The sequence below is a fragment of the Sorex araneus genome, chromosome 2 (assembly GCF_027595985.1).
Source record: "Sorex araneus isolate mSorAra2 chromosome 2, mSorAra2.pri, whole genome shotgun sequence".
Classification (NCBI taxonomy): Eukaryota; Metazoa; Chordata; class Mammalia; order Eulipotyphla; family Soricidae; genus Sorex; species Sorex araneus.
The window spans coordinates 334,988,380-335,013,417 of record NC_073303.1 but is presented as its reverse complement, the minus strand read 5'-3'; the positions used below and the strand labels follow the sequence as shown (position 1 = coordinate 335,013,417).

Genomic DNA, 25,038 nt, shown 5'->3' with positions numbered 1-25,038 from the left:
ACTTTAGTTGCATTACACAATGCTAAGGAAATTGTGCCAGAATGAATTTCCAAAGAGCACAGCAAAACCAAGAGCTTAACATTTCCAGGGGTTCGGATGTTCTTTTCTTGCCTAAGAACAGGCAATTTTCCTTCTAGCTGGGGGGATCCCTGGCCCCCAAGGAGAGGGGATCTGAAAAAATAGAGGATGGTTGTAGAAGTTTTCAAATGTTCTATTTCAGGATGCAAAAGAACAATTTCACGACAATAGAATGTTCTGTGGGATATTTCCTATAAGATTCCAAGAGAAAATAGCTTTTCAGTGATAAGAAATCAAGGAAGTCTTTTGCTTCTTCTTCTCCCCAGTTGCTTCCTGGAGCAGTGGCTCATTGGATAGCAACGTGGATCCCCCTCCACAACATCCTGCCACCCCAACCAATGTGGGTCCAAGCAAGGATTCTAATGTATTAATGGCCTGGCAAGAATTCAATCCCAGGATTCACCCATTCATGTGATTTAATGTGGCAGAGATTTAGAAACCTCTCCATTCAGTTTTCTGATGTGTTCTTCTCTGAAGGTGCATGTTAAATGAAGGAAAAGGTGGAATGTTAAAGAACTCAGTCTGATAATGCCGCAGCCTCCTATATTTACAAAGCATTTATTATACCAAGCCTATCAGGAGTTTGGTAGAACATGTGACATCTGACATCTCAGGTTTGGGGGTGCCAATTAGCGGGGTGGGGGGAGACCCAGGTGGCTGCTGGTTGCATCACAGCATCAGTTACTCACAATACATATTCCTGAACCTTCCTGGCATCGGTTTGAGTGTCCGTTGCAACTGCAGGGAACGCAGCGTCCAGTATACAAGCCATTGCTATCCCAATAGTATCCAGGGCTGCAACCCTATTTTTCAAGCAAAGAGTTAAGTCAATAGGAAGGAAGAAAATTACTATGCAAAGCAAATGACCATCTATCAAGCATTTAACTATGTTCTTTCCATTTGATGATGGTGGATTTCGAGTTTCACACACTAGCCTCGTGCACTTGCTTGCAGGGTGAGCCACAATGGGGTGGGGTAAGTTTTGAGCCTAAGAGCGAAGTGTGTGCAGGCAGGGGAGGGAAAGTGTGGAAAGCTGACGCTCTTCTCATGACATTTATTTGTGGGTATGTGAAAGGTGGGAGGGGTGAGAAGGAGGAGGCTCAGTCCCTTTGTCCTTAGCAGGCGGACCTCTAAGTTAGTCTCCTCATGGTCAAGTTCTTTTTGGTAGCCACATCCTTTCCAAATCGGGCTAGTTGGGGAGGCAATGTGGAAGGGAAAAGAGATTTCATTTCTAACTCTGTGGCAAAGGCTGGTGGAATCCCTTTACTGCCACCCGCAGCATATGAGCAGCAGGGAGAGGAAGGTGCTTGAGTTATCATTAAGAACTTTCCAGGAACATTTGGTCCTGGCTGAACACACAAAGACTGGGCTTGAGGCACTCTCCTGAAATGACCTTGTTCTCTTGTTCTACACCACTTTTAGTATTTCTGTCCTCTACATATTCTTTTAGTGTTAACACATTCTTTTTCTATATGGGTGAAAAGAAAGATGGTTTTCTTTGAATAAATTGTTGGGATTTTTTGCTTGTTTGTTTGTTTTTTTTTTAGTTTTGTTTGGGGGCCACAACCAGCTGTGCTCAGAGCTAACCCCTGGATCTACACTCAGGGATCACTCTGGCAGGGCTCAGGGTACCATACGGTGTGCCAGGGATTGAACCCAGGTTGGCTGTATGCAAGGAAAAAGCTTTATCCACTGTACTATCTCTCCAGCTCCAAACTGGCATTTTTAAAAAAGATTTTAATTAAGAATGCCCCCAATTAGGGAAAAAAAGAGCATTCTTACCTGAATCCACCCATTAAAAAGTACTTAGTTCTATGCCTTTAAAGGACAATTATGGAAATTTCCTTTATTTCAGGAGAGTAATTCAGTATTGGCGATTTAAATCAGATGTTAGTTCTAGCTTCTCTCATTGATATCCTATCTGCCCTATCTTTAGAGTATCAGAAGAAAATTTCAACAGAAATTAGAATATTTCATCCAACTCTCTTTAAGTCACACTTATATCTGTAACACTGAAGCTATAGTCAAGGGAAATCTTGAAAGAAACGATCTCATTCATTCATGGCTGGCCAGAAAGGCCTCCGCTTGTTGGGTAGGGGAGAGAACTCTAAAGCTGAATAGAACTGGAGAAAGAGGTCTGCATACTCCAGGGGTGAATATCCCCACCACTGGCAATTAGCTCAGTTAGTCTCCAAAGTTACCAATGACTTTGGATAAAACACATTAACAAGACTATAGTTTCCTCTCTCCTTTTTAGCGGTTAAAAACCTTGTTTAGGCAAAGGGATATACTGCAAAAAAATTAGATTACTTTGGGTTGTTATGTGAATAGGCTTGTCTAAAGGAGAAGCAAAGTATGAAAGGAATGTTCTTTAGCTGAAAGCCTGTCTGAGAGATTCTTTAAACAAGATTCTGCCAATGATGGTATAATCACATCTACAAATTAATAATCCTTACCAATAATTGATAAGAACCTTATCATTATCACCACAGATCGTATTCCATGCTTATACAATAGTCATTTTGGGTAAAGGACAATTCTCCAAAGATACACTCTGGTTTGTTATAACAACATAAGCTTTAAGGGAAAGACTTAACTAATGTGTTTTGTGGGGAGGATAAAAGTGAAATCACCCATTTTAATTTGCTTTTGATTAGAAAAAGAGTATTCTGCAAGAGTTGTGCATTGTGTGACTCAGAACATCTCTCAGTTACTGAAATATAATGATCTTCTAATTTCTCTAAAGCATACCTGAGCCACACTTTACATATAATTTGGTTCAAAAATTCATGCTATATGGAAAACTTATCAAAACAGAGATGATTGTATCCTAATATATAATTTCAGTAAAGGAATTTTGCAAACAATAACTTTCTAACCAGATAATGCTCCCTGGTAAAGTTTCTAATAAATTTTTGTCAGACAATTAATGATACAACTACATCAGATTTCTAAAGCTACGTTAGAGCATAAGAATCTAATTCTCTCTGAGTGTGCATGTAACATTCAGAATGTTCAAAAGGGGAAAGCAGAATTTAGGAGGTTAATGCCTAGCAAATTGAAGCACAGACATTAGATCTCATCTCTTTCTAAATGCATATTTCACTGATTCTGATCCTTAACTTTTCTTCCAAGTAAACTTTGGAGGGCTGCAAGGAGAGGAATGAATATTTATGTCCAAGAGACTTGGGATATTCCTAAAAGGGCACAAAAGAGCATATACCCAGCCCACAGGCAAACTGTTAGCTGTCTGGGCATTTTCAGGTGGGCCGATGCTGACGGGGCTGTGGTTAACACTCCGGAGAGGCATCGTAATGAACACATCAGTCACCAGGACAGGACGGGAGCCTAGGGTCTGTCCCCCAGCCCACCCATTACATATTTGACCCTCAAGCTGGAAAGTGACAAAGCTGGGAGCCCAACCGCAACGCCAACCACAGTTTCAAAGGGAAGTTACCTGTCTGGGTTTAAATTCCACAAAACTTGCTTGCAGACGGTTTTGGCCAGGGTGTGGGAGAAAGGCCAGCCTCTGTTGCTGTAAACTGGATCCTAAACACTGGCCCAGGGTGGCCCCCAGGACCCACAGCCAGGCGGTGGGGTGCCAGGCTGACCACCTCACTGCGGGGGGCATCGCGGTCCCTGGGCGTCCTGCCGGCTGCTCGCACACCCTTGCCTCCTGTACTTATAGCTGCCCTTCCTGCTCAGCGCCCAGGCCCGCCTGACTCAGGGAAGGCAGGCTGTCTGCGGCGGGAGGCCCCACCTGTAAACTTCATGCATGAGTCAGCCTGTGCGCGAGCACACATAACAGTCTCACCGGCAGCGCACCGCTCTGTAATTCCTGCGAGGTGGGGCACGCAGCACCTTCCGTGGCCTCACCCCGCAGACGGCACTGGCCCATTAGAGCAGCTGTAAATCACAGGCTGAGTCATGCGGAGAACACGCCCTGGGCGGGAGGGCGGTAATCCCGAGGTCCCACTCCTTCCCTGGAGCTGTGCGTTTTGTTTTTTTTTTTTAAATCATTATACATGAAGAAAAATTTATTTTGAATTAAAATGAAAAAATATATATGCACACATCTATTTGTAAAGAACTGAACTATTTGGGGCTGGAGCGATAGTACAGTGGGTAGGGAGCTGTGTGTTTTAATCCAGCTCCGAGAGCCTTCGGGCACCTGAGGACTGTAGCCAAGTCAGGAGTCCCGGAAAGCTGGGCCCTTGAAGGGAGGAGTGGCTGACCCACAACGGTGACTCCTCCCAGGCTGACCTACTGATTGACTGGAAGCCTTAGGGAATGCATAAAGAGTGGCTCAACACCAGTGCCAGCTTTTCTGTAGTTGGCATTGTATTCTTACAATAAAACTAGAGAAAAAATATATATATGTAGCATTGTAGCACTGTAGCACTGTCGTCCTGTTGTTTATTGATTTGCTTGAGCGGGCACCAGTAACGTCTCCATTAAATCCTAAGTCTGGGAAAAGACATTTGCCACCCAGGGATTTCTTTTCTGCATCTACTCCCTGCAGGCGGACCAGCGTTGCTCTAGGCCAGCAGAAACCCGTGCAATGAATGGAGCAAGAGTCCCCAGCCCATCCCCAGCAGCTCGGAGCTGCAGCCGGGACTTCCCTGGGGGGAATTTTCCCAGCTGGAGGGACTTCGCACCTGGCATGAGTCACCCTGGAAGTTAGGGGGACAGGCACACTTCTCCACTTGATGTGCTCTGCGTCCACTTCCTGTGTCAGAAGCCTCCTCCAGCCCCACCTCGCCCAGGGTGAGCCGCTGCGTCTCCGTGAAGTAGAGGCCTCGCAGGCGCATGCCTTGCAGTCTAGACAGCAGCGTCATCAGCTCTGCCCTGGACACGGGGGCTCCGCTGCTGGCGTGTCTGAAGTTCCCCTGCACCGGGAAGCAGAGCGGTCAGGACCACCTTCGGCGAGCTCATGTCCAGGGGTGTAGAAACAAGTCATAGAACAGACATTTGAAAGGCATAAGTAGGGCTGCGGAGAAGGCAAGGGGGCACAGACGGCCCTTTCAACCACACGGATATTGTACAATATGGATCTGTACCATCCAACTATCTGTGTCTAGCTAGTCTAGAACTTGACCGCTGTCACAGAACTGAAACTCTGTGAAGCCCATTAAGAACTCCAATTTAGGAGCTGGAGCGATAGCACCTCGGGTAGGGTGTTTGCCTTGCATGCAGCCAACCCGGGTTCAATTCCCAGCATCCCATATGGTCCCCCGAGCACCGCCAGGAGTAATTCCTGAGTGCAGAGCCAGGAGTGACCCCTGTTCATCGCCGTGTGTGACCCAAAAAAAGAAAAAAAAAAAGAACTCCAATTTATTCCTCGCCCTTGCCCTGGAAACCATTCTACTTTTCGCTTCTGTGAATTTTATTGCTTTAAATATCTCATCTAAGTATAATTACGCAATATGTGTCTTGTGGGACATGACTTGTTTCGTTTAACTCGGCACCCTTAAGTTTTACTCATGTTACAGCATGTCAGAGCTGCTGCCTCTTTCAAGGCTTAATAATATTCCAATGGCACTTCTGAGCACCAGGATGCAAGAATTTGCTGGGGGTCTGCTCATGGTCCACTTCGTGATGTTACTGAAAGAATTTCATATTTGAAAGAGTCCCCTCTCTTTTGCACAGATCATGTGATCACAGCCAAATCGGCCCCAACCTCTGGGCAAATCACAGGAGCATCCATGGTTCCTGATCAACACGGGGTACGAGGACAGCTCCCAGACAGATGGGAGCTAGGGACACCCTCGCTAAGAAAGGGACTTCAGTACAGAGCAAGATGACACTGAGAAGAGATCGCTAAGGTAGGGGACTTCAGCCTTTGGAACGGGATAGGTCACGCTGAACACCTGGCACTCCAACCCACAATTCTATTCTCCTAACACTGGAGTGGAGGCAAGAAGCACAGGACATACGCAGGACTTGGGACACCAGCAGGCCTCACCACAGCGACCGGCAGCCCTGGTAGTCCCTCTCTGACAGCGTGTCATATCTTGTTTATTTATTAATACATTTATTTAACTCGAGCTGCCAGACACATTTAATACAAATGGACCTATCTGGGAATGGCTGTAACCAAGTAGCTAGAGATGGTGTGTTAGGATTCGAGGTGCTCTCCATTCACTTGGATTACTCTTATTTCACAAGAAATAAGATATTGGGGTGTCTTTTTTTCTCTCTGCTCAAGCTAAGCATTTGTTGTATGCTCACTAAATGCCAGGCACTGAGGGAAGCCTAAGGATGAGAGGGAGATATATCCCAGCGTTTACAAAGTTTCAAAGACCAGGATAACTCACAGAATAACAGAGACATCACTGAGTGCCTTCAAGATAGTACAGTTTGTATCTTTGTTTGCTGAAGGGATAGGAGCTGTGCTCAGAACTTTCTCCTGGCTCCCTGGCTCTGCACTCAGGGATCACCTCTGGCAGGACTGGGGGCCACAGGCGGTGCTGGGGATTGAACCCTTGCTGGCCTCATGTAAGGTATACTTCCTGCCTGCTGACCTATCCCTCCAGCCTTAAAACTAAGGTCACATGAGAATGAAACTGTATAGTTTACATAATCTATATTTTTAGTTGGTATAACATTTATATGAAAAAAAACCTTTTTAATCCATAAAAGCAGCTTTAAAATTCCAGGATAGCTTGAAAGAAGAAAATCAGAAAATGACGAGGATCAAGAAGAAGTGTTTTTTGAGCATTTTCCCTTTACCTCAATCAGCTGCACACGCCCCTGATACAGTCGGTCTGGCCGGGGGCTGTTTGGGGCCTCGTAGAAAATGGACACATGCTGACCCTGTCCCAAGAGAACCAGGAAAGTATTAGTGTTCTTGGGCTCATATATCTAGGAGCAAACTCCTATGGAAACCCATTCCATTAAAAGTCTGATTCTAGCAAATAGTGGTATAAAAGAACTGGCTGGCAAATAGCTTAGTAACACTGAAGTAAGGGAAAAAGAAGACTGCCTCACACAGTTATTTTAGGAAATAGGAAACTGGGGAAAATCTGGTTTAGCTTGAACATTGCTAAAAAGATGAAAAACAATTCTTTTAAAAACCACGTGTTGCAGCAAATATACGAAAGGTCATTGCTCTGACCGCCTGCAGGAGTAGATGGGGTGGGTGAGTGAAGAGGGTGGTCAGCCTGGCCTGCAGCCCACAAGGCCACAGAGTATAGAGCTTGCATGAGCCTCCCTCATCATCCGCTGTCACAGTCCCTCGCTACTACGGACAGCAAACGCAAAGCCATTGGTGTGCATAGACAGGACACCTAGGACCTTACACTTCTGCTGTTTCAGTTTCTTGGTGGCTTTTGAGGAACTCCAAACAGGACCTAATGGGAAGGTCAACCCCCACTTTAGCACCGCTTTCCTCTTAAGAACACACGAAAGAATCAGCATTTCTGATGTACTAGCCCTTGAGGACCAGCTCTCCTAAACACGCTTCTTTCATTAGAGCCGGTATTTCAGAAAGAAGTGTAATCACAAATCATTAAAAACCTTAATCTAAAAACCATGCCCCATCGACTCTTATTACAGTGGTTCAGAACAAAGCAAGAGAGTAAATGTCCCATGAGCTTATTTATTTTCCATGTTGGAAGGTCAAATTAGGGGGGGGGGGGAAATGGTCATCACTTCTCCATGATTTCCAATTGCTCTTGGCAATAAAAGCCAGATAAGCTAATGTCTGACCTTGACGTGTGCTGCAAGAATATGTCGCTGAAACCCAGGATGGTTAAGACAGTCATTTTACTGAAAGCTTCCTCCTCCCTGCCCCTTTAGATGATAACTCTAAAATATCTGGTGCTTCACTTTGACTTTTAAAAACAACACATCAATAACTCTGGGTGCCGGTAGGACAAACAGCAGCACAGCACTATGTGAACCCAAATATCTCCTAGCAATAAATGCCCTCATCTGTGAAGGAGTATGAGTGATGAAGGAATATTTGCCAACAAGCCGGGATTGCATCCCAGTACTCCAAGCACCTAAACCAGAAATGGTCATATTCAGGTGATGGGGCTCTACCTAAGCTCCAGGAACTGTGCCATGAATTGAGGGGTATTTAAAGAATGTTCTAGATTAGAGTTCTGGCTTCTTTGCCTGGCACACAGTACACAGACATCGTTTTTACACTCAAAAACACCCAGAATGACTCCTCCACGGTCTGCAGCCAGCAAAATTCCCTGCCAAAATCTTAAGCCTCCTCCTTCCTAGTGCCAGGTTGGATTTCCCGAAGTCTGCACACAGAAGAGAGAATTGGGGTTGGGCTAGACACCCCTGGAGGATGCTCACCCACCCCACATCATCTCTGCTCATCTTGTTTCCTGCCCCTCAAAGGGCACTTCTCTCAGAAGCGTGGCAAGAGCAGGGACAAAGCTAGACCTTTCCATGAAGCTCTCCGAGTGCCTCTCTACAGGCGGTCTCCACGGAACTGTCTGGCCTTCCTCTCAGATATGATGTACTGTTGGTGGATCATGACTGCTTGCATATATCTCTCATCACCTCTCTCAGATTCCACTCTTATTTTTGAGGCCAGAGATCACGTGGCCGTTGTGTGCCCTGCACCTGAGTCTCACACACAGGACGGGCTGAGAGCATGTGTCAGAGCTTTCCTCTTTGAACTACCCCACATCCCAACCCGGGGGGTGTAACTGCTTTATTTTACCTCAGGGGTCCCGCCCTCTCTTTTTCTCTCATACTTCCTAAATGAAACTGTTTTACTGCATAAGGACATGTACAAAATTAAACTGAGATAGAGAAACATCAGGAAAGGAATTCTTATACCATGAAGCATCATGTTTGAGAAGCCAGGGTGAGACACAAGTGTCTCTTCTGGAGGGAAATTACTGAGGTCCGGGAGCTCAGGGGCAGAGGATGCTGCGAAGGTTACACTTGGGGTTAGGGTTAAGGTTCGTGTGAGGGTTCGAGTTAGGGCATATGCTCTAAGATTTCCTTCTGCTTTCTTCAAAAATTAAAAAGGGCATAAACCAGATATGATGCAGCATCTTATCCCGAAGCCCTAAAAGTAAATCATCACCAACTGCGGCCACCACTCCTAGTACGTAGCTGATGTTCTGGTACTGACCATGAGCTGCACATCTGGCTCCTTCTCCAGAAGGGTCATGTCCCCAGGGAGGCCAAAAGACTTGATTTGGTAGGTGAGGTACCCACCGTACGAGGAAACCTAAAACCAAATGAACAGGATCAATAGCACAAGCATTTACAAAGACTATGGCAACAAGAACCCCGACAGAGGGTGGCAAGGGCTCTGCGATCAGCCTGTTAACTGGGCTTATCCTTGCAAGGTGCAAATGAAAGTTTTTAAACTTTTTGCTTTGTGACATTTGATAACATTTCAGATATTTGGCGTGAAAGGGATTGAGTTATACAGGAAGGTGGTTCAGTGACAAAGAAGAACAATGACCGCACAGAAATGAATAGGATCTTTTCAGTCCAGAAGATGACTAAATTGAAATGTTCATTTAATCCACAGCTGCTCTGAGAAATCTGGGCCATCTGTTTCTTATTCAACTCAGAAGGTTGAGTTAATACCTCACAAAGCAAAACTTTGAAAAAAGATTTAAAACAAATGTCCCCTAACCCTATCTCCTGGGACATGGCCGTGTGTCCGCTGGGGTGATGGACCCATCCTGGGTGTTACCCACGTAGCACAAAGGCTGTGACTGGTCACTTTTCTTCCAGTGACTTCACCATTGGTGCTGCCACCTCCTAACACCTCTGCAGAAGAGGAGGGTGGGAGCAACAGGACTGCGGGCAGGGCATTTGCCTTTCACGTGGCTGACCGGGGTTTGAGCCTGGCACCCCACATGGCCCCCTGAGGTTTCCCAGGAGTGATCCTGAGCACAGAAAGAGGTAGAAGTCCTAAGCATAGCTGGATTGACCCTCCCCCTCCCCCCAAACAATAATCCATTGAAAGGATACCCACTGGGGAGATGAAAGCAGCATCACCTCACAGCAGGCAGGAGAGGGCAGTAACAAGAGCTGAGGAAAAGCAGAGGTTCTCCTGGGCTCCCTGGGAGTCCATTGATGTCCCTTCTTCGCACCCCCTAACCCCCTGCCCCCAACAATCAACACAACAAAGCTTCCATGTCTCTGAATCTTGGAACCTAGAAACACTCCAGTAGAATATCTTGAATCATCGGTTGGAGGTGAAGTGTTGCCTTTGTGCTGGGATAAAAGGATTTCAATGAATTAATTCATACTATTTGTATTAGGGCCAAGTTGGCTGTGCTCAGGGCTTATTCCTTACCCTGTGCTCAGGATCACGCCTGGTGATGTTCCCAGAGGGGGTTATATGTGTTCAGGGACTGAACCTGTACAAGTCAAGAACTCTACACAGTTTCTTTCTCTCCAGTCCCTAAGGGAATTTTAAAACTATGACCACATATTCTTTCTTTCTAGCTGGGAAACAGCAGAGACCTGCCTGGGCCTTTCTGGAAGCCAAGGGAAGAAGATGGCAGAGTCCCAGCTTTAGATAGTTTACTTTTGATGGGCATAGAGAGTTTATTGGATAAACTTCTATACAACAGATAAATCATAAACATACACATGTATGCATGCACGCACACACACACACACACACACACACACCATCATATATTCTTTGGTCCTCCTGCCATCAAAGAGGGGGAGCTTAATTCTTTTCCCCATGAATATGGGGTGAACTTAGTTTCTGTCTTTTAATGAATAGTATGTAGCAGAAATGATGATATATAATTTCCAAAAGTTAATTATAAAAATATTGTGGTTTTGAACTCTCTCTTTCTCTCTCAGCTACTACATCAGTAGGCCCCTTGTGCACTGAGGAACTGAGGCTTCAGTCGAAGGCCAGCAGAGAGCAGGGGTTGAAGAAACCTGGAGGAGCAGATGACCACAGCTGCTGCTGCCTCGCTGCCTGCAGCTCCTGACAGATCCTGACGTCTAACCCTAGACTTCTGATCCACACATGCTGTATCACATCGTCACCTCTGTAAGCTTCGAGGTTTGGGTGTGATTTGTTACTGAGCAGTAGAAGACCAGTACATGGGTGTGCTATGTAAAGGTCAAAAGGAGTGTGACATGAGGGGGAAACCGCATTCCCACTCTCGGAGGTAAAAATCCACAGTCCCTCAACAAGAAGAGGGGATTGGAGAGCGAGGCGGGAGAGGCTCTAATATTTTTAGTCATTCGATAGGTGGAAATATGGAATCACTGGAGCTAGTAGTGACTAGCTTCTTAGCTCTACAAGAAGCATCTCACGGAATGCACCAGATTCTGCTAAAGAAAAGTTGAACTGCCCTGGGCTCAGGTACTGGTGTTGCTTTTAATAAGCCCCTGAGTCACTTTTCAGCTTTTGTTTCCCTGGAAGAAGCCTCTCCTTTGCTTTAAAACAAAGAATTCCCAGCACTGGCATTTAAAGGCGTAACAGTACCATTTGCAACTGGTAAGATTTAAAGAGTTACTTCTCTGGAGTTGTCAGTGAGTGAAAATAGAACAAAACCAAGTGTGTGATCCCTTTGCTGGGGAGCTAACCTGGGGGCTCCAACCAGCCGCACCTCACCTCACTCCAGAACTACAAAAGCACCCTTACTGCTTTTGTAGTTACCTTCTTTCTTCCATTTTAGGAACCAGAACTTGCCAACGTTCCCCTCCAGCAGCCCTGTACCTGATCCTCACGCAGGGCAGACAAGCCTCACCTTGTCCCCTAGGTAGGAGGGCGGTGCCACCCAGAAGGCACTGTGCTCCGTGGCCGGCAGCTCCTGCAGGTCGGCGACCACACTGCGGCTGCCCGGGTTGAAGGACACCGGGATGTGAGCCCCGTTCGCCGTCTCCAGGTGCCAGCCCATCATATCCACGAACTGAAGCAGAAATACAGAGAGGGAAACACACTGTGGCATGTCTGGTGGAGGTGGTAGCCGAGGGGTGTCTCCGTGCTGCCCTGGAGTCTGGACCCAAGTGGCCCTGTCTGAGCCACTGCAACTAGGAGCCCCTGGAGAGGGACCCATTTGGGATTCATTTGTCTCCTACCACACATCTGAGCTCTGAACACGCAGTATGCACCAAATGCCCAAACAATGGGCACGCTTTAATGGTGAGCACCTCTTAGAGAAAAATGTGACTTGGACTATGGTGTCCTGTGATCAATGTTTTCTCTCCATGGAGGATCCTACCTAATGTTTCTTTGATTGCAAAGGAAGCTAGGAATTAAATTAAAAAGGGAAGTAAAAGTAGGAACTGACAAGGCTCAAATTAGGAAAAACCGCTTCTAGGTTTTCCTAGGGATAAGAAAGAAAACACAAGACTGGATTTACAAACTAAAAAATAAAAATTTCCACCATGAGCCTAAACTCCTTTTAGGAGGCAAAAACCAAAATATATAATTTTCTCAAAATACTTCCTGGTTGTAAGATATTAATACATGAAGAGAGAAGTCTTGAGATTCCTTGTTGATGGAATGAGGAAGCAATGAAAGTTTTTATTTCATGGAGTTCATTTAAAAAGCAGCCCCCCACAAAAGATGTGGTAAAGTAGATAAGGGGTTAAGTAAAGTAGAAAGAAGAAAAAAAGATACAAAAGAAAACAACAAAGCCTGTTTATTTATTGAGCATTAACTGAGCATCTACTAAGCCCCTGGATCAAGCTCCAGATGCTGAAGCTGCATCAGAGAGTTTCCAAGCTAGTAGAAGGCAGATCATGAACATACTTTAGAGTTGAAGTATGGTATATCGAGTGATAAAAGCACCAGAGTATGCAAAACCAAGGAAGCACTCTGGGGCCCTGGGGCCTGGTGAGCTGTTCTGTGGGGAGAGTTGAAGAAATGTTCCTTCTGGGCTTGGCTCTGGGATTTTGGGCAGCATCTGGCAGACAGGATTGGACAGAGCACAGGACTGAGTTGGGAACACTGAGTTGGAGAAAGGAACCAATGGTGGTGGTGGAGATGTGGGAAAGGGGTGTAGGACCACCTGCTAACACTAACAGAGTATGCTACAAAAAATTATAGATTCAGTAATTCTACAGATCTCCAAAGTAATCTAACAGAATTCTAGAATTCTGTTAGATTACTTTGTAGATTCCACAACTGTTCAAGTTTCATGCCAATCCACTCCTTCCTCTTTCAGAGGCGCTAAACAAAAGGAAAAGGCAAATTTCTTACATACCTTAGTTCTTCTCCTATGTGTACTTTGACAGAGAGTGGTTACTCTAAAACAAAAGCAGCTGGTACAGCCCTTGGGATTTGATGGGTCCAGATGGAATGATCCTTTTCGACACACACTGCATTCTGGACCTTCCACATTTTCCTATTGATGGGAAATACAAAATGAGAGGTCATGCCCACTCTAGGACATGGCAAAATTTTTTTTTCATTCTTGCACGAACAAAATTCCTACTCAAAATGTCAGGTGGGTGATACATCTAAGCACTGAAAGATACATAATCACTAAGCCTTTATACTCTGTGGTTTAAACACCACACCCAAAAGGAAGTTTCCACATTTTCATAAGATGCCCCTGGGCTTCTAGAAAGTAAATAAATCAGAAGGTTTTACAACATGAGAGATATAATTATCCTCTCAGCTACTATCCCAAAATATCCACACGGATTTGGGACCCTGAAACCACCTGGTAGAGCCCCTTGAAGCAAAACCAATGAACCCAAGGTCGCCAGGAACCACCTGAACCCATCTGAACCAGACACCTGATCCTTAAAGGTTCCAGTGGCCTCCTTAAAGGATCAGTGGGGGAAAGGGGGGAATGAGATCTTCTCATCTAAGTATTTCTATCAAATGAAATTAAAGACTAATTTATTATGCCACACACATTACAGGACTCATGGTCAGTCTCATTTCATACATGATTCTATATGTTGACTCAACTTGAAGAATTTCCTCACCATACTGGATAGTACAGGGGTTATAGCACTGTTTTTGCACACCGTTTGTTTGGTCCATGCATAGAATTCCAAGAGCACATCAGGGATGACTCCTGAGCACAGATCCAGGAGTATCTGAGCATAGATATGGCCCAAGCTGCACCCACCCACACCCTCCAAAAAACAAACATCCCCTCCAAAGCCCCTGATTTGCCTGACATTGCAGGTGGCCTTACCTTGCAGAGGCAAGCTCCGGTGTCGGGGTCACAGACCTCTGGCAATGAGCCATCCTTGCTGCACCGGCAGGGGAGGCACTCAGGGAAGTGGTAAAACCCTGCAGCACACCGGTCACACTGCCGCCCTGTGACCCTGGGTTTGCACCTAGGCCACAACGAAAGGGAAGCAAAGTTTTCATCATCTTTGGGCACACACGGCCGGCACTCTCGTAGGCTCCCTGCTACTGTGCTCCTGCAAAGCTCTTCGAGGGCAAAGACTGTGGCTGGAGGGACAAAGAAGGCTGTGCCAACTCAGAGCAGGCTGCTGGAACTATAGTAAGAATGTCAAACTCTATGGGGTGAGACTGGGAAGACTTGAAATGTTGTGGCATAGGGATAGAAGAGGCAGCAAGGAGAATCTGGGTTTTCTAGCTCCAGTGATGGAATGAATTTCAGGACTGTGGTGGAGGAGAAGAGGAGAGGAAGGGAGGAGGCGAGGGGGAGAAAGGATGTAGGATTACATTGGTTTGTCCTTTCTCCCAGCCACAGAGCTTTTGGTTTATTGGGTTGCACCCATCACAGTGCTCCTGAGGCACTCCCATTCCTCTGTGTTTATCTGTAACCTCTTCTCTGTTCTATGCTTTCCCAACTGGTGAATCACCTTTATTCCCTAATTAGACTCTGTTGACTTGTAAGGTCAGATCCTAGGACACTGGATTTGTATTTGTAAGTGTACTATTGCTTTTCTCTTCTTCTTATGTCCTTCACATAGTTACTTTAGAGCAATATTCTTTTTGTGTAGACACAGAAAGAGAGTTAAAACTATGCTTTTGAAACTTGGGAGTTAATTGACTCTGAATAATATTCACTCCTGGGAATCTCTTCTCAGCTTAAGCCTCAGTTTCCCTTAGTTCCTAGCACCCCCTAAAGCAGGGTCCCAATGAGGGACTGGATGGAAACAGGGCAAGCTATGAGCCATCCTGGCATCAAGATGGGCCAGGCAAAGTTCCATAATACTTAAGTATAAGTTAAGAGCATGGTCATGGACAAATTCTGTCATGATCCAAAGAGTAACAACGGAATTAGGACCCTGCCTAGGTTAGGAAAGACTAATCTGGCCTGAGCACTGTAGTCTATCTATATTGAGATGTTCCCAGAAGAGCAATCCTATAAGCTTAATGTATCTCTTACTGTGTCCATACAAAATGACCAATATTAAGGAAAAAATAGAATTAAGATGAATGTCTAAATGGTTGTTGGACTAAGAAAAAGAGAAAGGCACCCCTAGACGGTTGCTTTTTTGTTTTTGTTTTTATTTTGCTTTTTGGATCACACCCAGCGATGCACAGGGGTAACTCCTGGCTCTGCACTCAGGAATTACCCCTGGCGGTGCTCAGGGGACCATATGGGATGCTGGGAATCGAACCCGGGTGCAAGGCAAACACCCTACCTGCTGTGCTATCAGTCCAGCTCCCCTAAGTGGTATTTTACCCTTAGACAGATCATCTTTCTGGATGAGAATTTGTCCTAGGAGAAGCTTCCCCTGAGGGAAGAACTTTACATTTGTTGATTGCATGACCACACCTATGTGTAATTGCTACCCCAACCCATCATGGTTTGGGATATAACTAAGGCTGTAAGAAAGGAGAGGGGAGGAGGATCAAGGAGAATCAAGAAGAATTGGGAAGAGCAGGATCAAGAAGAAGAAGAAGGAAGAGGAGAACCCAGGAGAATCCGGGGGATGGAGGAGGATCAAGGAGAATCAGAGGAGAATGGAGAGGAGATTGGAACAATCTTCAACTGATACCAACCAGCCTGGCCCTCGTTTCCTCCTTTGTCTGCCCATTTCCATTGGCTGTCCTGGATAGGGGAAGTGGCCCGAGATCACCAAACGCAGGCAGAGAGAGAGATATTCATTGTTTTTTTTAATACACAAAAGGGGACAGGAGAAGGAGAGAAGAGAGGATGAGAGATGAAGAGAAAGAGAGGGAGGGGAGAGGGAGGAAGGGGAGGGGAGAAGAGAAAGAGGACAGGGGAGGAGGAGAGGGGAGAAGGAGGGGAAGAAGAGAGGAGGAGAGGAGAGGAGGAGTAGGAGAGGAGAGAAGGAGAGGAGAGAAGGAGAAAAGAAGAGAATGTTGAGGAGAAGAGTAGAAGAAGAAAGAGGAGGATAGAAGAGGAGGAGGAGGGGGAGGAGAGGAAAGGAAGAGGGGGAGGAGAATTAACGGGGAGGAGGGATGGAGGCCGGAGAGGACCTGCAATGGAGACGAGATGGGGAAATGTCCGGAGAAGCAGGGCATGGAATGTGAGAAAAGGCAAGGGGCTTCAGAGAGCTCCAAGGCCCTAACGTGGACCCCAGCTGCCCAGTGCAGCCCTGGAGACCCCCAGAAATGCTGAACAGAGTAGCACTGCATCTCTGGAACAAGTGCTGAACCCTCAAACAGAGCTGAGTATCCCCAGGATTGGCCTCTGGGCCCCCAAACACTGCTCTGACCTCCCACACCCTTACCGGGGTTGGGGATAAAAGGGGAACAAAAGAGATCCCAAATAAAGCTCCAAACTGGATGAGTGCTCAAGGAGCGGAAGGAAGAGAAAGTGGGCACCTGAGTTCCACAGTTGCAGTCTGAGGAAACCTACATGTAAATCCTTCTTTGTGGGTCGAAAGAAAGCATTGGGAAATGCTTTTTACTGGCATTTAGGAAGTTGGAATACTTGAATATTGAGCTATTTCAATTTCATATATTAATTAACTTGCTGCCAGGTGTATATAATCACCTATCTCGCAAGTCCTATTAAAATATCTTACCCCAGTGACCTAGAAAAGATAAACACAACTTTATAGCCACTGAGTGCATTTGGCAAGTGTCTGCCTGTAGCCAGGCGAAGGCCTCTGTGTTGGGTGGAGGACTGAAGTGTGGGGCCAGGCAGCCTCCACCTGCATCTGAACAGAGACATGTACTGAGGGCGGAGCCCTGAACACATTAGCGCCTCCCAACTGTGCTTCCCTACATGGGGGTGATCATGTCACTCTGTAGGATTACTGTGTGAATTAGCTGCAATAATACATAGGAAAGTCTTAGAACCAGACACACATGCCTGTGTTTGCCATGCTGTTCTTGATTTGGCATTGACAGAAGGATGTGAGTGGACATCCCCGCATTCCACTCACCACTGTCAAAAGAAGACAAACATGAGTGACCTGCAAGGTCAGTCAGCAGGTCTGATGTCCTTTCAGTGCCTTCCAGCTCTTCCTTGCTGATGGAGAGTGGCCTTGGACTTGGAATGGACATTCTAGTGCACTCTGGTCAGGGACCCCCCTCAAGGATTTGGATTAAAAACAAGCCATCTTGAGGATGGAGAGATAGCCCAGGAGTCAAGGCGCTTGCCTTGCACCAGCCGATCTCAGTTCCATCCCTGGTGTGAGAGTCTTCTGAACACTGCCAGGTGTGGCCCCTGGGCATAGAGCCAGAGATAAACTGGAGCACCAACAGGTGTGCACCCCACCACCACCACCACAAAACAAAAGCACCATCTGTGGGAAATCCCTGGCACAGACGGCTCCAGCACCACCCGGGTGACCCCATGGTCCTAGAAACCATCAGCTTGGCTGGACTCCAGCAGCATGTCACCAGGCCTGAACAGTGAACCGTAAAATATAATGAGGCTCACCTTCTTAGAAAGGCACCACCACCCAATCATATTACCCTTGTCTCAGGTTTTTTCTCTGTCTACACACACACACACACACACACACACACACACACACACACACACACATGCACACATGCACACACACGCACATACACATGCATGCACACGTGTGCGTGCACAAACACATACACACACACACACTTCCACTTATTATCAATGTGCCTCTGGGCCACTGATCCAGCTAGCCTCTTCTTCCTCTAAATCTTGAATCTCAGACAAAGTGCAATCAGACAGTCCAGACCAAAATGACGACTCACAGGTCATTCCGTTTGTGGAGGAGCGTGAATATGCAGTGCCAAGAACTCTGATAGAAAGAAGAGAGCACAGACAGCCCAGGCGCAAACAAATCCATCAGGTGGAGAACTCCTGAGAAGAGGAAGCGAGGGAAGAGCTGACCCAGGTGCAGTGACCACCATGTCTCTCACCTGCAGTGAGGGAGTGAATGCTGCGAAAGGACAGTGTTATTGTCACCCAGTATCTGATTCTGGGTCCCTGCTCTAAAGAGATCTGCTATACTCTTTCCAAGGGTGAATTGTCATCATTTCTCAAGGAGCAGGTCTCACACTGAATGCTCCCGGCAGACAAAGCCGAGAGTGGTCTTTGGAGAAAATGACCCAGATCTGTAGCGTGCAAGTGAGGACAAGCAAGTGGGAGAGTCTCTGGGATTTTTTTTTCTTTTCTTTCGCCTCAATGGAAAAGAGGAACAAGACAATTTTCCAGGGAGGGCAGCTGCTTGTTGAGACAAGAAGAAACAGAAGCACGATCATCCCTTGTCTGCCCGTTGATTTCAGGACGTGTGTGAGATAATGTGGTGGCAAGGAGAGCTGGGCTGAGCATGTCAGTAACGTGAGATAAGACTGTGAGCCTCCACCACCGGCACTTACACAGCAACCGAATGCATGAAAGCGATGCCAAAAGCAACAATGCTGCACAGGGGGTGGTAAGAGGGACACTGGGATCATTGGTGGAGGTGAATGGGCACTGGTGGAGGGATGGGTAAATGATCACTGTATGTATGAGCGAAATGCAAACACAAAAGTTCGAAAGTTTGTAACTGTACAGCACAGTGATTCTCTAATAAAAACTTAAAAAAAGAAAAGATCAGCAGCCTATGAGCTGACCCTGAGGATGACGGTAGGTCCGACCCACCAGGGTTACCCAGAACATAAGGAGTGGCGTCTGGGCTCCTGAGCAGTGTCGTGCTTAGAGCAGCCGGCACAGCCATCCTGTGCAAAGAGCAAGGACCAAAGGAGTTCAGGGTGGGGCTGTGACAGAAAGGGGATGGAAAAGGAACTTCCTCTTCAGAGTGAAGCTGGATCGCTATGAACACCTGCCCAAGGCCAGCCTGACATCCTCATCCGGGGAGATGCCCTGCTACACCAGGAGAGACCCACATTGCAAAAGGCAGAGGCTGCTGCATGGGGCACAATGGCAGCGTCTCAAGTAGGGGAAAGTCACCTCCAAGACAATGGGCCGAAGGGGTGAGCTCTGCACATATGTGGCTCACCACATCTCAGTGAAAAAAGAAAATTGGGTGTTTGGGTGCACTCTAGGCTCAGGATCTTTTTTTTTTCCCAGAAAGATAAAAGGAGAAAACAAAGAGGATCCTTTTCAACATGCATCAAGCTCCATTTTATTCTAGAATCCAAAGCTTAACTTGCCCCATTGACTTGTTCATTCACCAAGTATTAGGTGCCTTCTAGATACATATCCAGGGAGACTAGGAGGGAGGAGACAAATGGGAATAAGTCCAACTTGAGGACACAGGATGGAAATGAGGAAAGTTTGGTTATCATGGTAGAGGGGGGCTAACTGAGCTTAAACAATTGCTGTAGGCGGGGGCTAGAGCAATAGCACAGCAGGTAGGGCGTTTGCCTTGAACATGGCCGAGCTGGGTTTGATTTCCAGCATCCCATATGGTCCCCTGAGCACCGCCAGGAGTAATTCCTGAGTTCAGAGCCAGGAACAACCCCTGTGCATCGCCAGGTGCGACCCCAAAAAAGTAAAATAAAAATTGCTGTATGTAGTGAGATGAAAGGGAATCTCTGTAGATTGGTAGAAGGTTGCATGCCTTTTTTGAGTTTGTATTTTCAATGCACAATTCTTGAGGGATATGTGTTGTTGGGGGTGGTGACAGAAATTCAAGGATAATAGAAAAGGCAGCAAGAAAACAGATAACTGTAAAATATGCAAAGAAGATGTAAGAGAAAGTGAGAAAAACAAGTTCGAAATTTGAGGGAAGTGAGAAGCCCAGGTAGACACAGGAAGTCGGTCTTTATCTTAAATGATAAGTGTGAGTGAGGTGTGCAAGTGAGGTGTGAGCCTTCTGCACGGGACCAAAGTACCCGAACTGGAATGGATTTTAGAAACTACATTTTGATATTGTATGCCTGAAACCTAATCATCAGTAACAAATTTCACGGTGACTAAAAAAAAAATTGTGTCGAGGCAGGAGTGATAGCAAAACAGGTAGGGCATGCCTTACATGCGGCCGACCCGGGTTCGATTCCCAGCATCCCACATGGTCCCCCAAGCACCACCAGGAGTAATTCCTGAGCGCAGAGCCAGAAGTAACCCCTGTGCATTGCCAGGTGTGACCCAAAAAAGAAAAAGAAAAACAAAAACAAAAAAATTTGTAGAAAAAAAAAGCAGAAAGAAAAATAGAAACTACAGTTTGACTGATAAAAAGAACTAAAGCAAAAATGGTGACAATGTGCAAAGAACTGAAAGCAATATTTCATTCTGGTTAAAGGAAAATGGAGAAAGAAGATAACCGCATAAATACATGCAGGAGGTGGACAGAGTAATATTACTTGCATGCTTGTCTTGCAAGCTGCTCACCTGGATTTGATCCATGGCACCCCATAAGGTTCTCTGAGCACTGCCAGGGGTGATCCTTGAGTGCAGAGCCAAGAGTAAACCCTGAGCACAGCCGAGTGTGGTTCAATTCCCCTCTTTTCCCCCCAAAGTCCCATGTTTGTAAGAAAATATGAGAAAAATAGAAATTTTTAACCCAGTGTAATTGCATGTTTAGTCTATTTCTCACTTCAATTAAGGGGAAATAAAAGACAAGGAAAGAAGGAAGGGAGGGAGGGAGGGAGGAAGGAAGGAAGGAAGGGCCCAGAAAAATAAGATTAATTAGGATAACATCAATATCATTCAAACAAGAAAGGTCTTAATCAATATGGCCACAGGAGGCAGAGAACCATGGGAAAACACATGGAAATTCTATACCTTTCCAGAAGTTGATACTTTACTGTAGGGGAGAAGGGGCTGATTCTATATAGTATATAGATATAGATAGCATATAGTATATAGATCTCAGGCATTGAGGACTGATCACCATTAATTATATATATGTATATATATTTATGTATATTATTAATTCAAGAAAAGAACTAATTTGAAAGGCAAGGGATGTCATAGTTTTTGATATAGGATCAAATTGTAGAATTTTGAGTTGTAAGGGGTCTTTGAAAACCTAAGCCTTATAAAGCAGATTATATAGAGGAGAGGACAAGAAGCCTGAAGAGTTTAGGGGAATTATCCAAGGCCAATCAAGTAAAGCCAAGGTAGGAGATTTTCAACAAAGATAGGATAAACAGGCCACGAAAGATCAGGACTGGAGCCGCCAGTCTGAGAATCATAAGAGGATGTGATGAGTCTATAAGCCCTCACTGGGTTGGCTGAAATAGAGATGCCCAAGAAAAGCTTTCTTTTTGCTACTGCTCTTCTGAAACTGGCAGAAATGGGAAGGGGCGATTTTAGGGAGACAAAGCACGTGACAGTTCATCCTTTAAAAACCCTTATGAGATAGGTTCCCCCAGGCATGTCATTTTACAGATGAAGAAGTGAGGTACACAGAGAAGTAACATACTGGGGTCACCCACATAACGGCAAGACCTGACCTTAAGCAAATTTACACTCGACATCTTTTGGATCTGAGGGCAGAAAGAAATGGGTGAGTACACCAGCAAAATAGAAAAAGCATCCTTCAGAGTGTCACCCAAAAAATGTGTGCTACCACCTGTCGGGGTGCTGGAACGATCTAGGTGAGCAGCAGTAACCTTAGGTGCATTGGTACTTGTTCACTTAAAGAAGGAAGATTTCCACGAGTGGCCAAAGAATTTTGTCTCTGGACAGAGGGCAATCGGCCAAGTAAGTTTGGGTACCTCTGCAAAGGGCAGTAAGGGAAAGATACTATGTCTCCAACGATGAAGAGAGATGGTAAGAACTCTGAGTGCTCTCTGCTCTGCTCTCTGATTGCTTGTGCCCGCGATCCTCAGAATCCACCTTTCCCACCACTCTGATGTGCATCAAAGGAATGGCCTCTCTTTCTGCTTGTTACGGCTCATGGTCTAAGACAAGCTGGGAGTGCTTCCGTGCTAAGAATGCCAACCAAGCCAATGACCTTTTCTGCGATTTCAGTTTTCTGTTTAATACAAACATTTGGCAAATCTGTGTTGACTGAAATAGAGATAATCCAAAAAAAGCTTTCCCTTTGCTACTGCTCTTCTGAAAAGAGCACATTTGTACAGGGACATAGCTTCACTGGATATCCAGGTGTACTGCCATCCCCTTTAAATAATTTTAATATAGCTTGAGAGTGGTAATTTTAAAAGCAACCATCCATAGCTTCTTTGTATCGGGAACTGCTGGATGAAGTCTTTTGAGGATACACCAGTCTTTCTGATTGTTCTAAGAATAAGATATATTCTCGGGGCTAGAATGATAGCACAATGGGTAGGGTGTTTGCCCTGCACGCGGCCAACTTGGGTTTGATTCCTAGCATCCTTTATAGTCCCTTGAGCACCACCTGAAGTAATTCCTGAATTCCTGAGTGCAGATCCAAGAGTAACCCCTGAGCATTGCCGGGTATGACCCAAAAAGAAAAAAAAACATTTTCTCTGATTCAAAGCCGATACAAATGTATGTTTTCACTCATATAATATGGATTAAATCATTGTTTTGTGTTGTTATGCAAGTTGAAATTTTGGTCAACCTAAATAAAATTTTCGACTTTTGGGCATTTACACAATTTTACAGTATTTTCTGTGATGCTCAAAAATAATGAACAGATAGAACTGAGGTGGAAAGGTAGAGATAACCTTAAAATTTTTTTCCCATTTCTTTTCCTTGGTAACTGTTCCTGCAATGACAGTAGGTCATGCACATAAGGTTGTGGTATCCAAACACTTGGTGCTCATTGAAGGTCTTCCACAAACTGAAGTGCTCACATACTAATCACTACGAGACACTCCGGGTGATACAGATGTGCCTGAGATCATGCACTTTTGTTGTGATGCTGGAAATCCCAAATAGAAGAGCTGCTGGGATCATACTCAAGCTTGTGGGTGGTGCTCAGACTCATCAGCCTCATACTTGCAAGGCAGGTGCTCTACAGCTGAGCTATCCCCTGCCTCACAGCTATGCTTTTTACCAACTTCCTTTATAGATTAGGAAGCAGAGGCCCAGAAAGAAAATACAACTTTCCTGGATCCAGAGCCCCCTATTTATTACAAGAGGGAGGTGAGTCAAGAGCTCAGATTTGTGGCTTCAATATAATCCAGCTCAAATTGGCTCTGAAACTCCTTTTTTCTTTCTTTCTTTTTTTTTTTTGCTTTTTGGGTCACACCCAGCAGTGCACAGGGGTTACTCCTGGCTCTGCTCTCAGGAATTACTCCTGGCGGTGCTGGGAGACCATATGGGATGCTGGGAATCGAACCTGGGTCGGCCGCATGCAAGGCAAACGCCTTACCCGCTATGCTATCACTCCAGCCCCAGCTCTGAAACTTCTGTACCAACTTCAATGAAGTAAATAGTGAATAGTTTGGATTTCTAGAATTACTTTATATAACTAATTTGAAGGTGAATATTTGTAGTTTGACTTTCTTTTAAAAAGAGATTTACAAATTTCAAGTTATAAATATTCAAATAAAATGTGAAAATTCCCATCTCTATGTTTTGTGATTTGTGGCAACTTGTACCATTGCAAGAGAGTCTGTCATACAATTGAGAGATTTTTTTCCTTTTACTGAAAAACAAAGCTCTGTGTATTGTTGATTTTTTTCTTTTTATATAACTTCAGTTTCATCTAGGCATGTTCTTCTTTTCCTTTAGAAAAGGAGGGAATAAACGCATTCTTTTCTTTAATATCTTCTAAAGAAATAATCTTTCCAAGCAACCAAAAGTCTTTTCAGAGTGAAACTGGAATTACCACAGCAATTTGTGCGATTCAGAGTCACATAATAAACTGAAAGGTTTTCTTACGTTTTCTGCCAAGAGGCATTTTGTGACAAATAGACTTTGATCATGGAGATGTGGGTCATACCATTAGGTTAATAAAATCTTTTTGGGAATGTCAAGATGCATTTTATTTCAACGTCTTAGTAAAAGTGTGAGACAGAGCAAGAAGATTCCACTTCTCTTGGTTTCTTTGGTTGAGCAAATCTCTGTAAACTGCCTTGGTCCAGGCTTAGGACTTTTCTAAAAGCTACTTAATTGTCATGACTAATGAAGGTTTGTTAAGAATTACTCCTTACAATTTTTACCTAAAATATTATAGTAAATTCATCCATTATCACCTGACATCTAAGGTGATATCTTTCCAACAGAATGCACTCTGGGATTTCTTTTCCTCATGGAACAACACTGAGAAACTGTGAGGTCCTGTTTGCAGCAATTTGTTCTGCTAAACCATTACTTCCTTTTATTTAACCAAAACTTATTTATTTAACTAAAACTATGCATCTTGGGCTAGAGAGATTGTGTAGCAGGTAAGGTGCTTGCCTTGCACACAATCTCTGGCACTGCATAGTCCCTAGAGCCCCACCAGGAGTGACCCCTGAGCACAGAGTCAAGAGTAAACTCTGAGAACCACTGGGTATGATCCAAAAAACAAAATAAAATTATCAAATGAGTTCTCAGACAGTAAATTCTACTTCTCTTCCAGCCTGAAACTGCCTTTCTCTCCCCTTGGTGCCACTGCCTCTTGTGACTCATCACAAGTCCCCCAGAGGCGCCTACCTTCTCTGGGGGCCCCTCACTCACTCACTCTTCCCTCTTCCCTCTGCATTGGCTCCCAGTCCTCCGGTCCCAACTCCTCACTTGGACATCCTGTTTTCGAAAAAAATCTGCAGCAGTTGTT

General features: G+C 45.3%; 1 protein-coding gene across 1 annotated transcript in view; it reads right to left on the bottom strand.

The window, feature by feature from the left end:
- Positions 1 to 25,038, bottom strand: part of LAMA3 (laminin subunit alpha 3) — a 264,171-nt gene that overhangs the window by 73,034 nt on the left and 166,099 nt on the right. The window contains exons 33-39 of the mRNA XM_055129258.1: positions 14,205 to 14,349; positions 13,257 to 13,397; positions 11,796 to 11,957; positions 9,185 to 9,283; positions 6,811 to 6,894; positions 4,737 to 4,967; positions 768 to 881 (exon numbers count right to left, since the gene is read on the bottom strand). Coding sequence (XP_054985233.1) covers positions 768 to 881; positions 4,737 to 4,967; positions 6,811 to 6,894; positions 9,185 to 9,283; positions 11,796 to 11,957; positions 13,257 to 13,397; positions 14,205 to 14,349 — 976 coding nt within the window. The remainder of the gene's footprint in view (positions 1 to 767; positions 882 to 4,736; positions 4,968 to 6,810; positions 6,895 to 9,184; positions 9,284 to 11,795; positions 11,958 to 13,256; positions 13,398 to 14,204; positions 14,350 to 25,038) is intronic.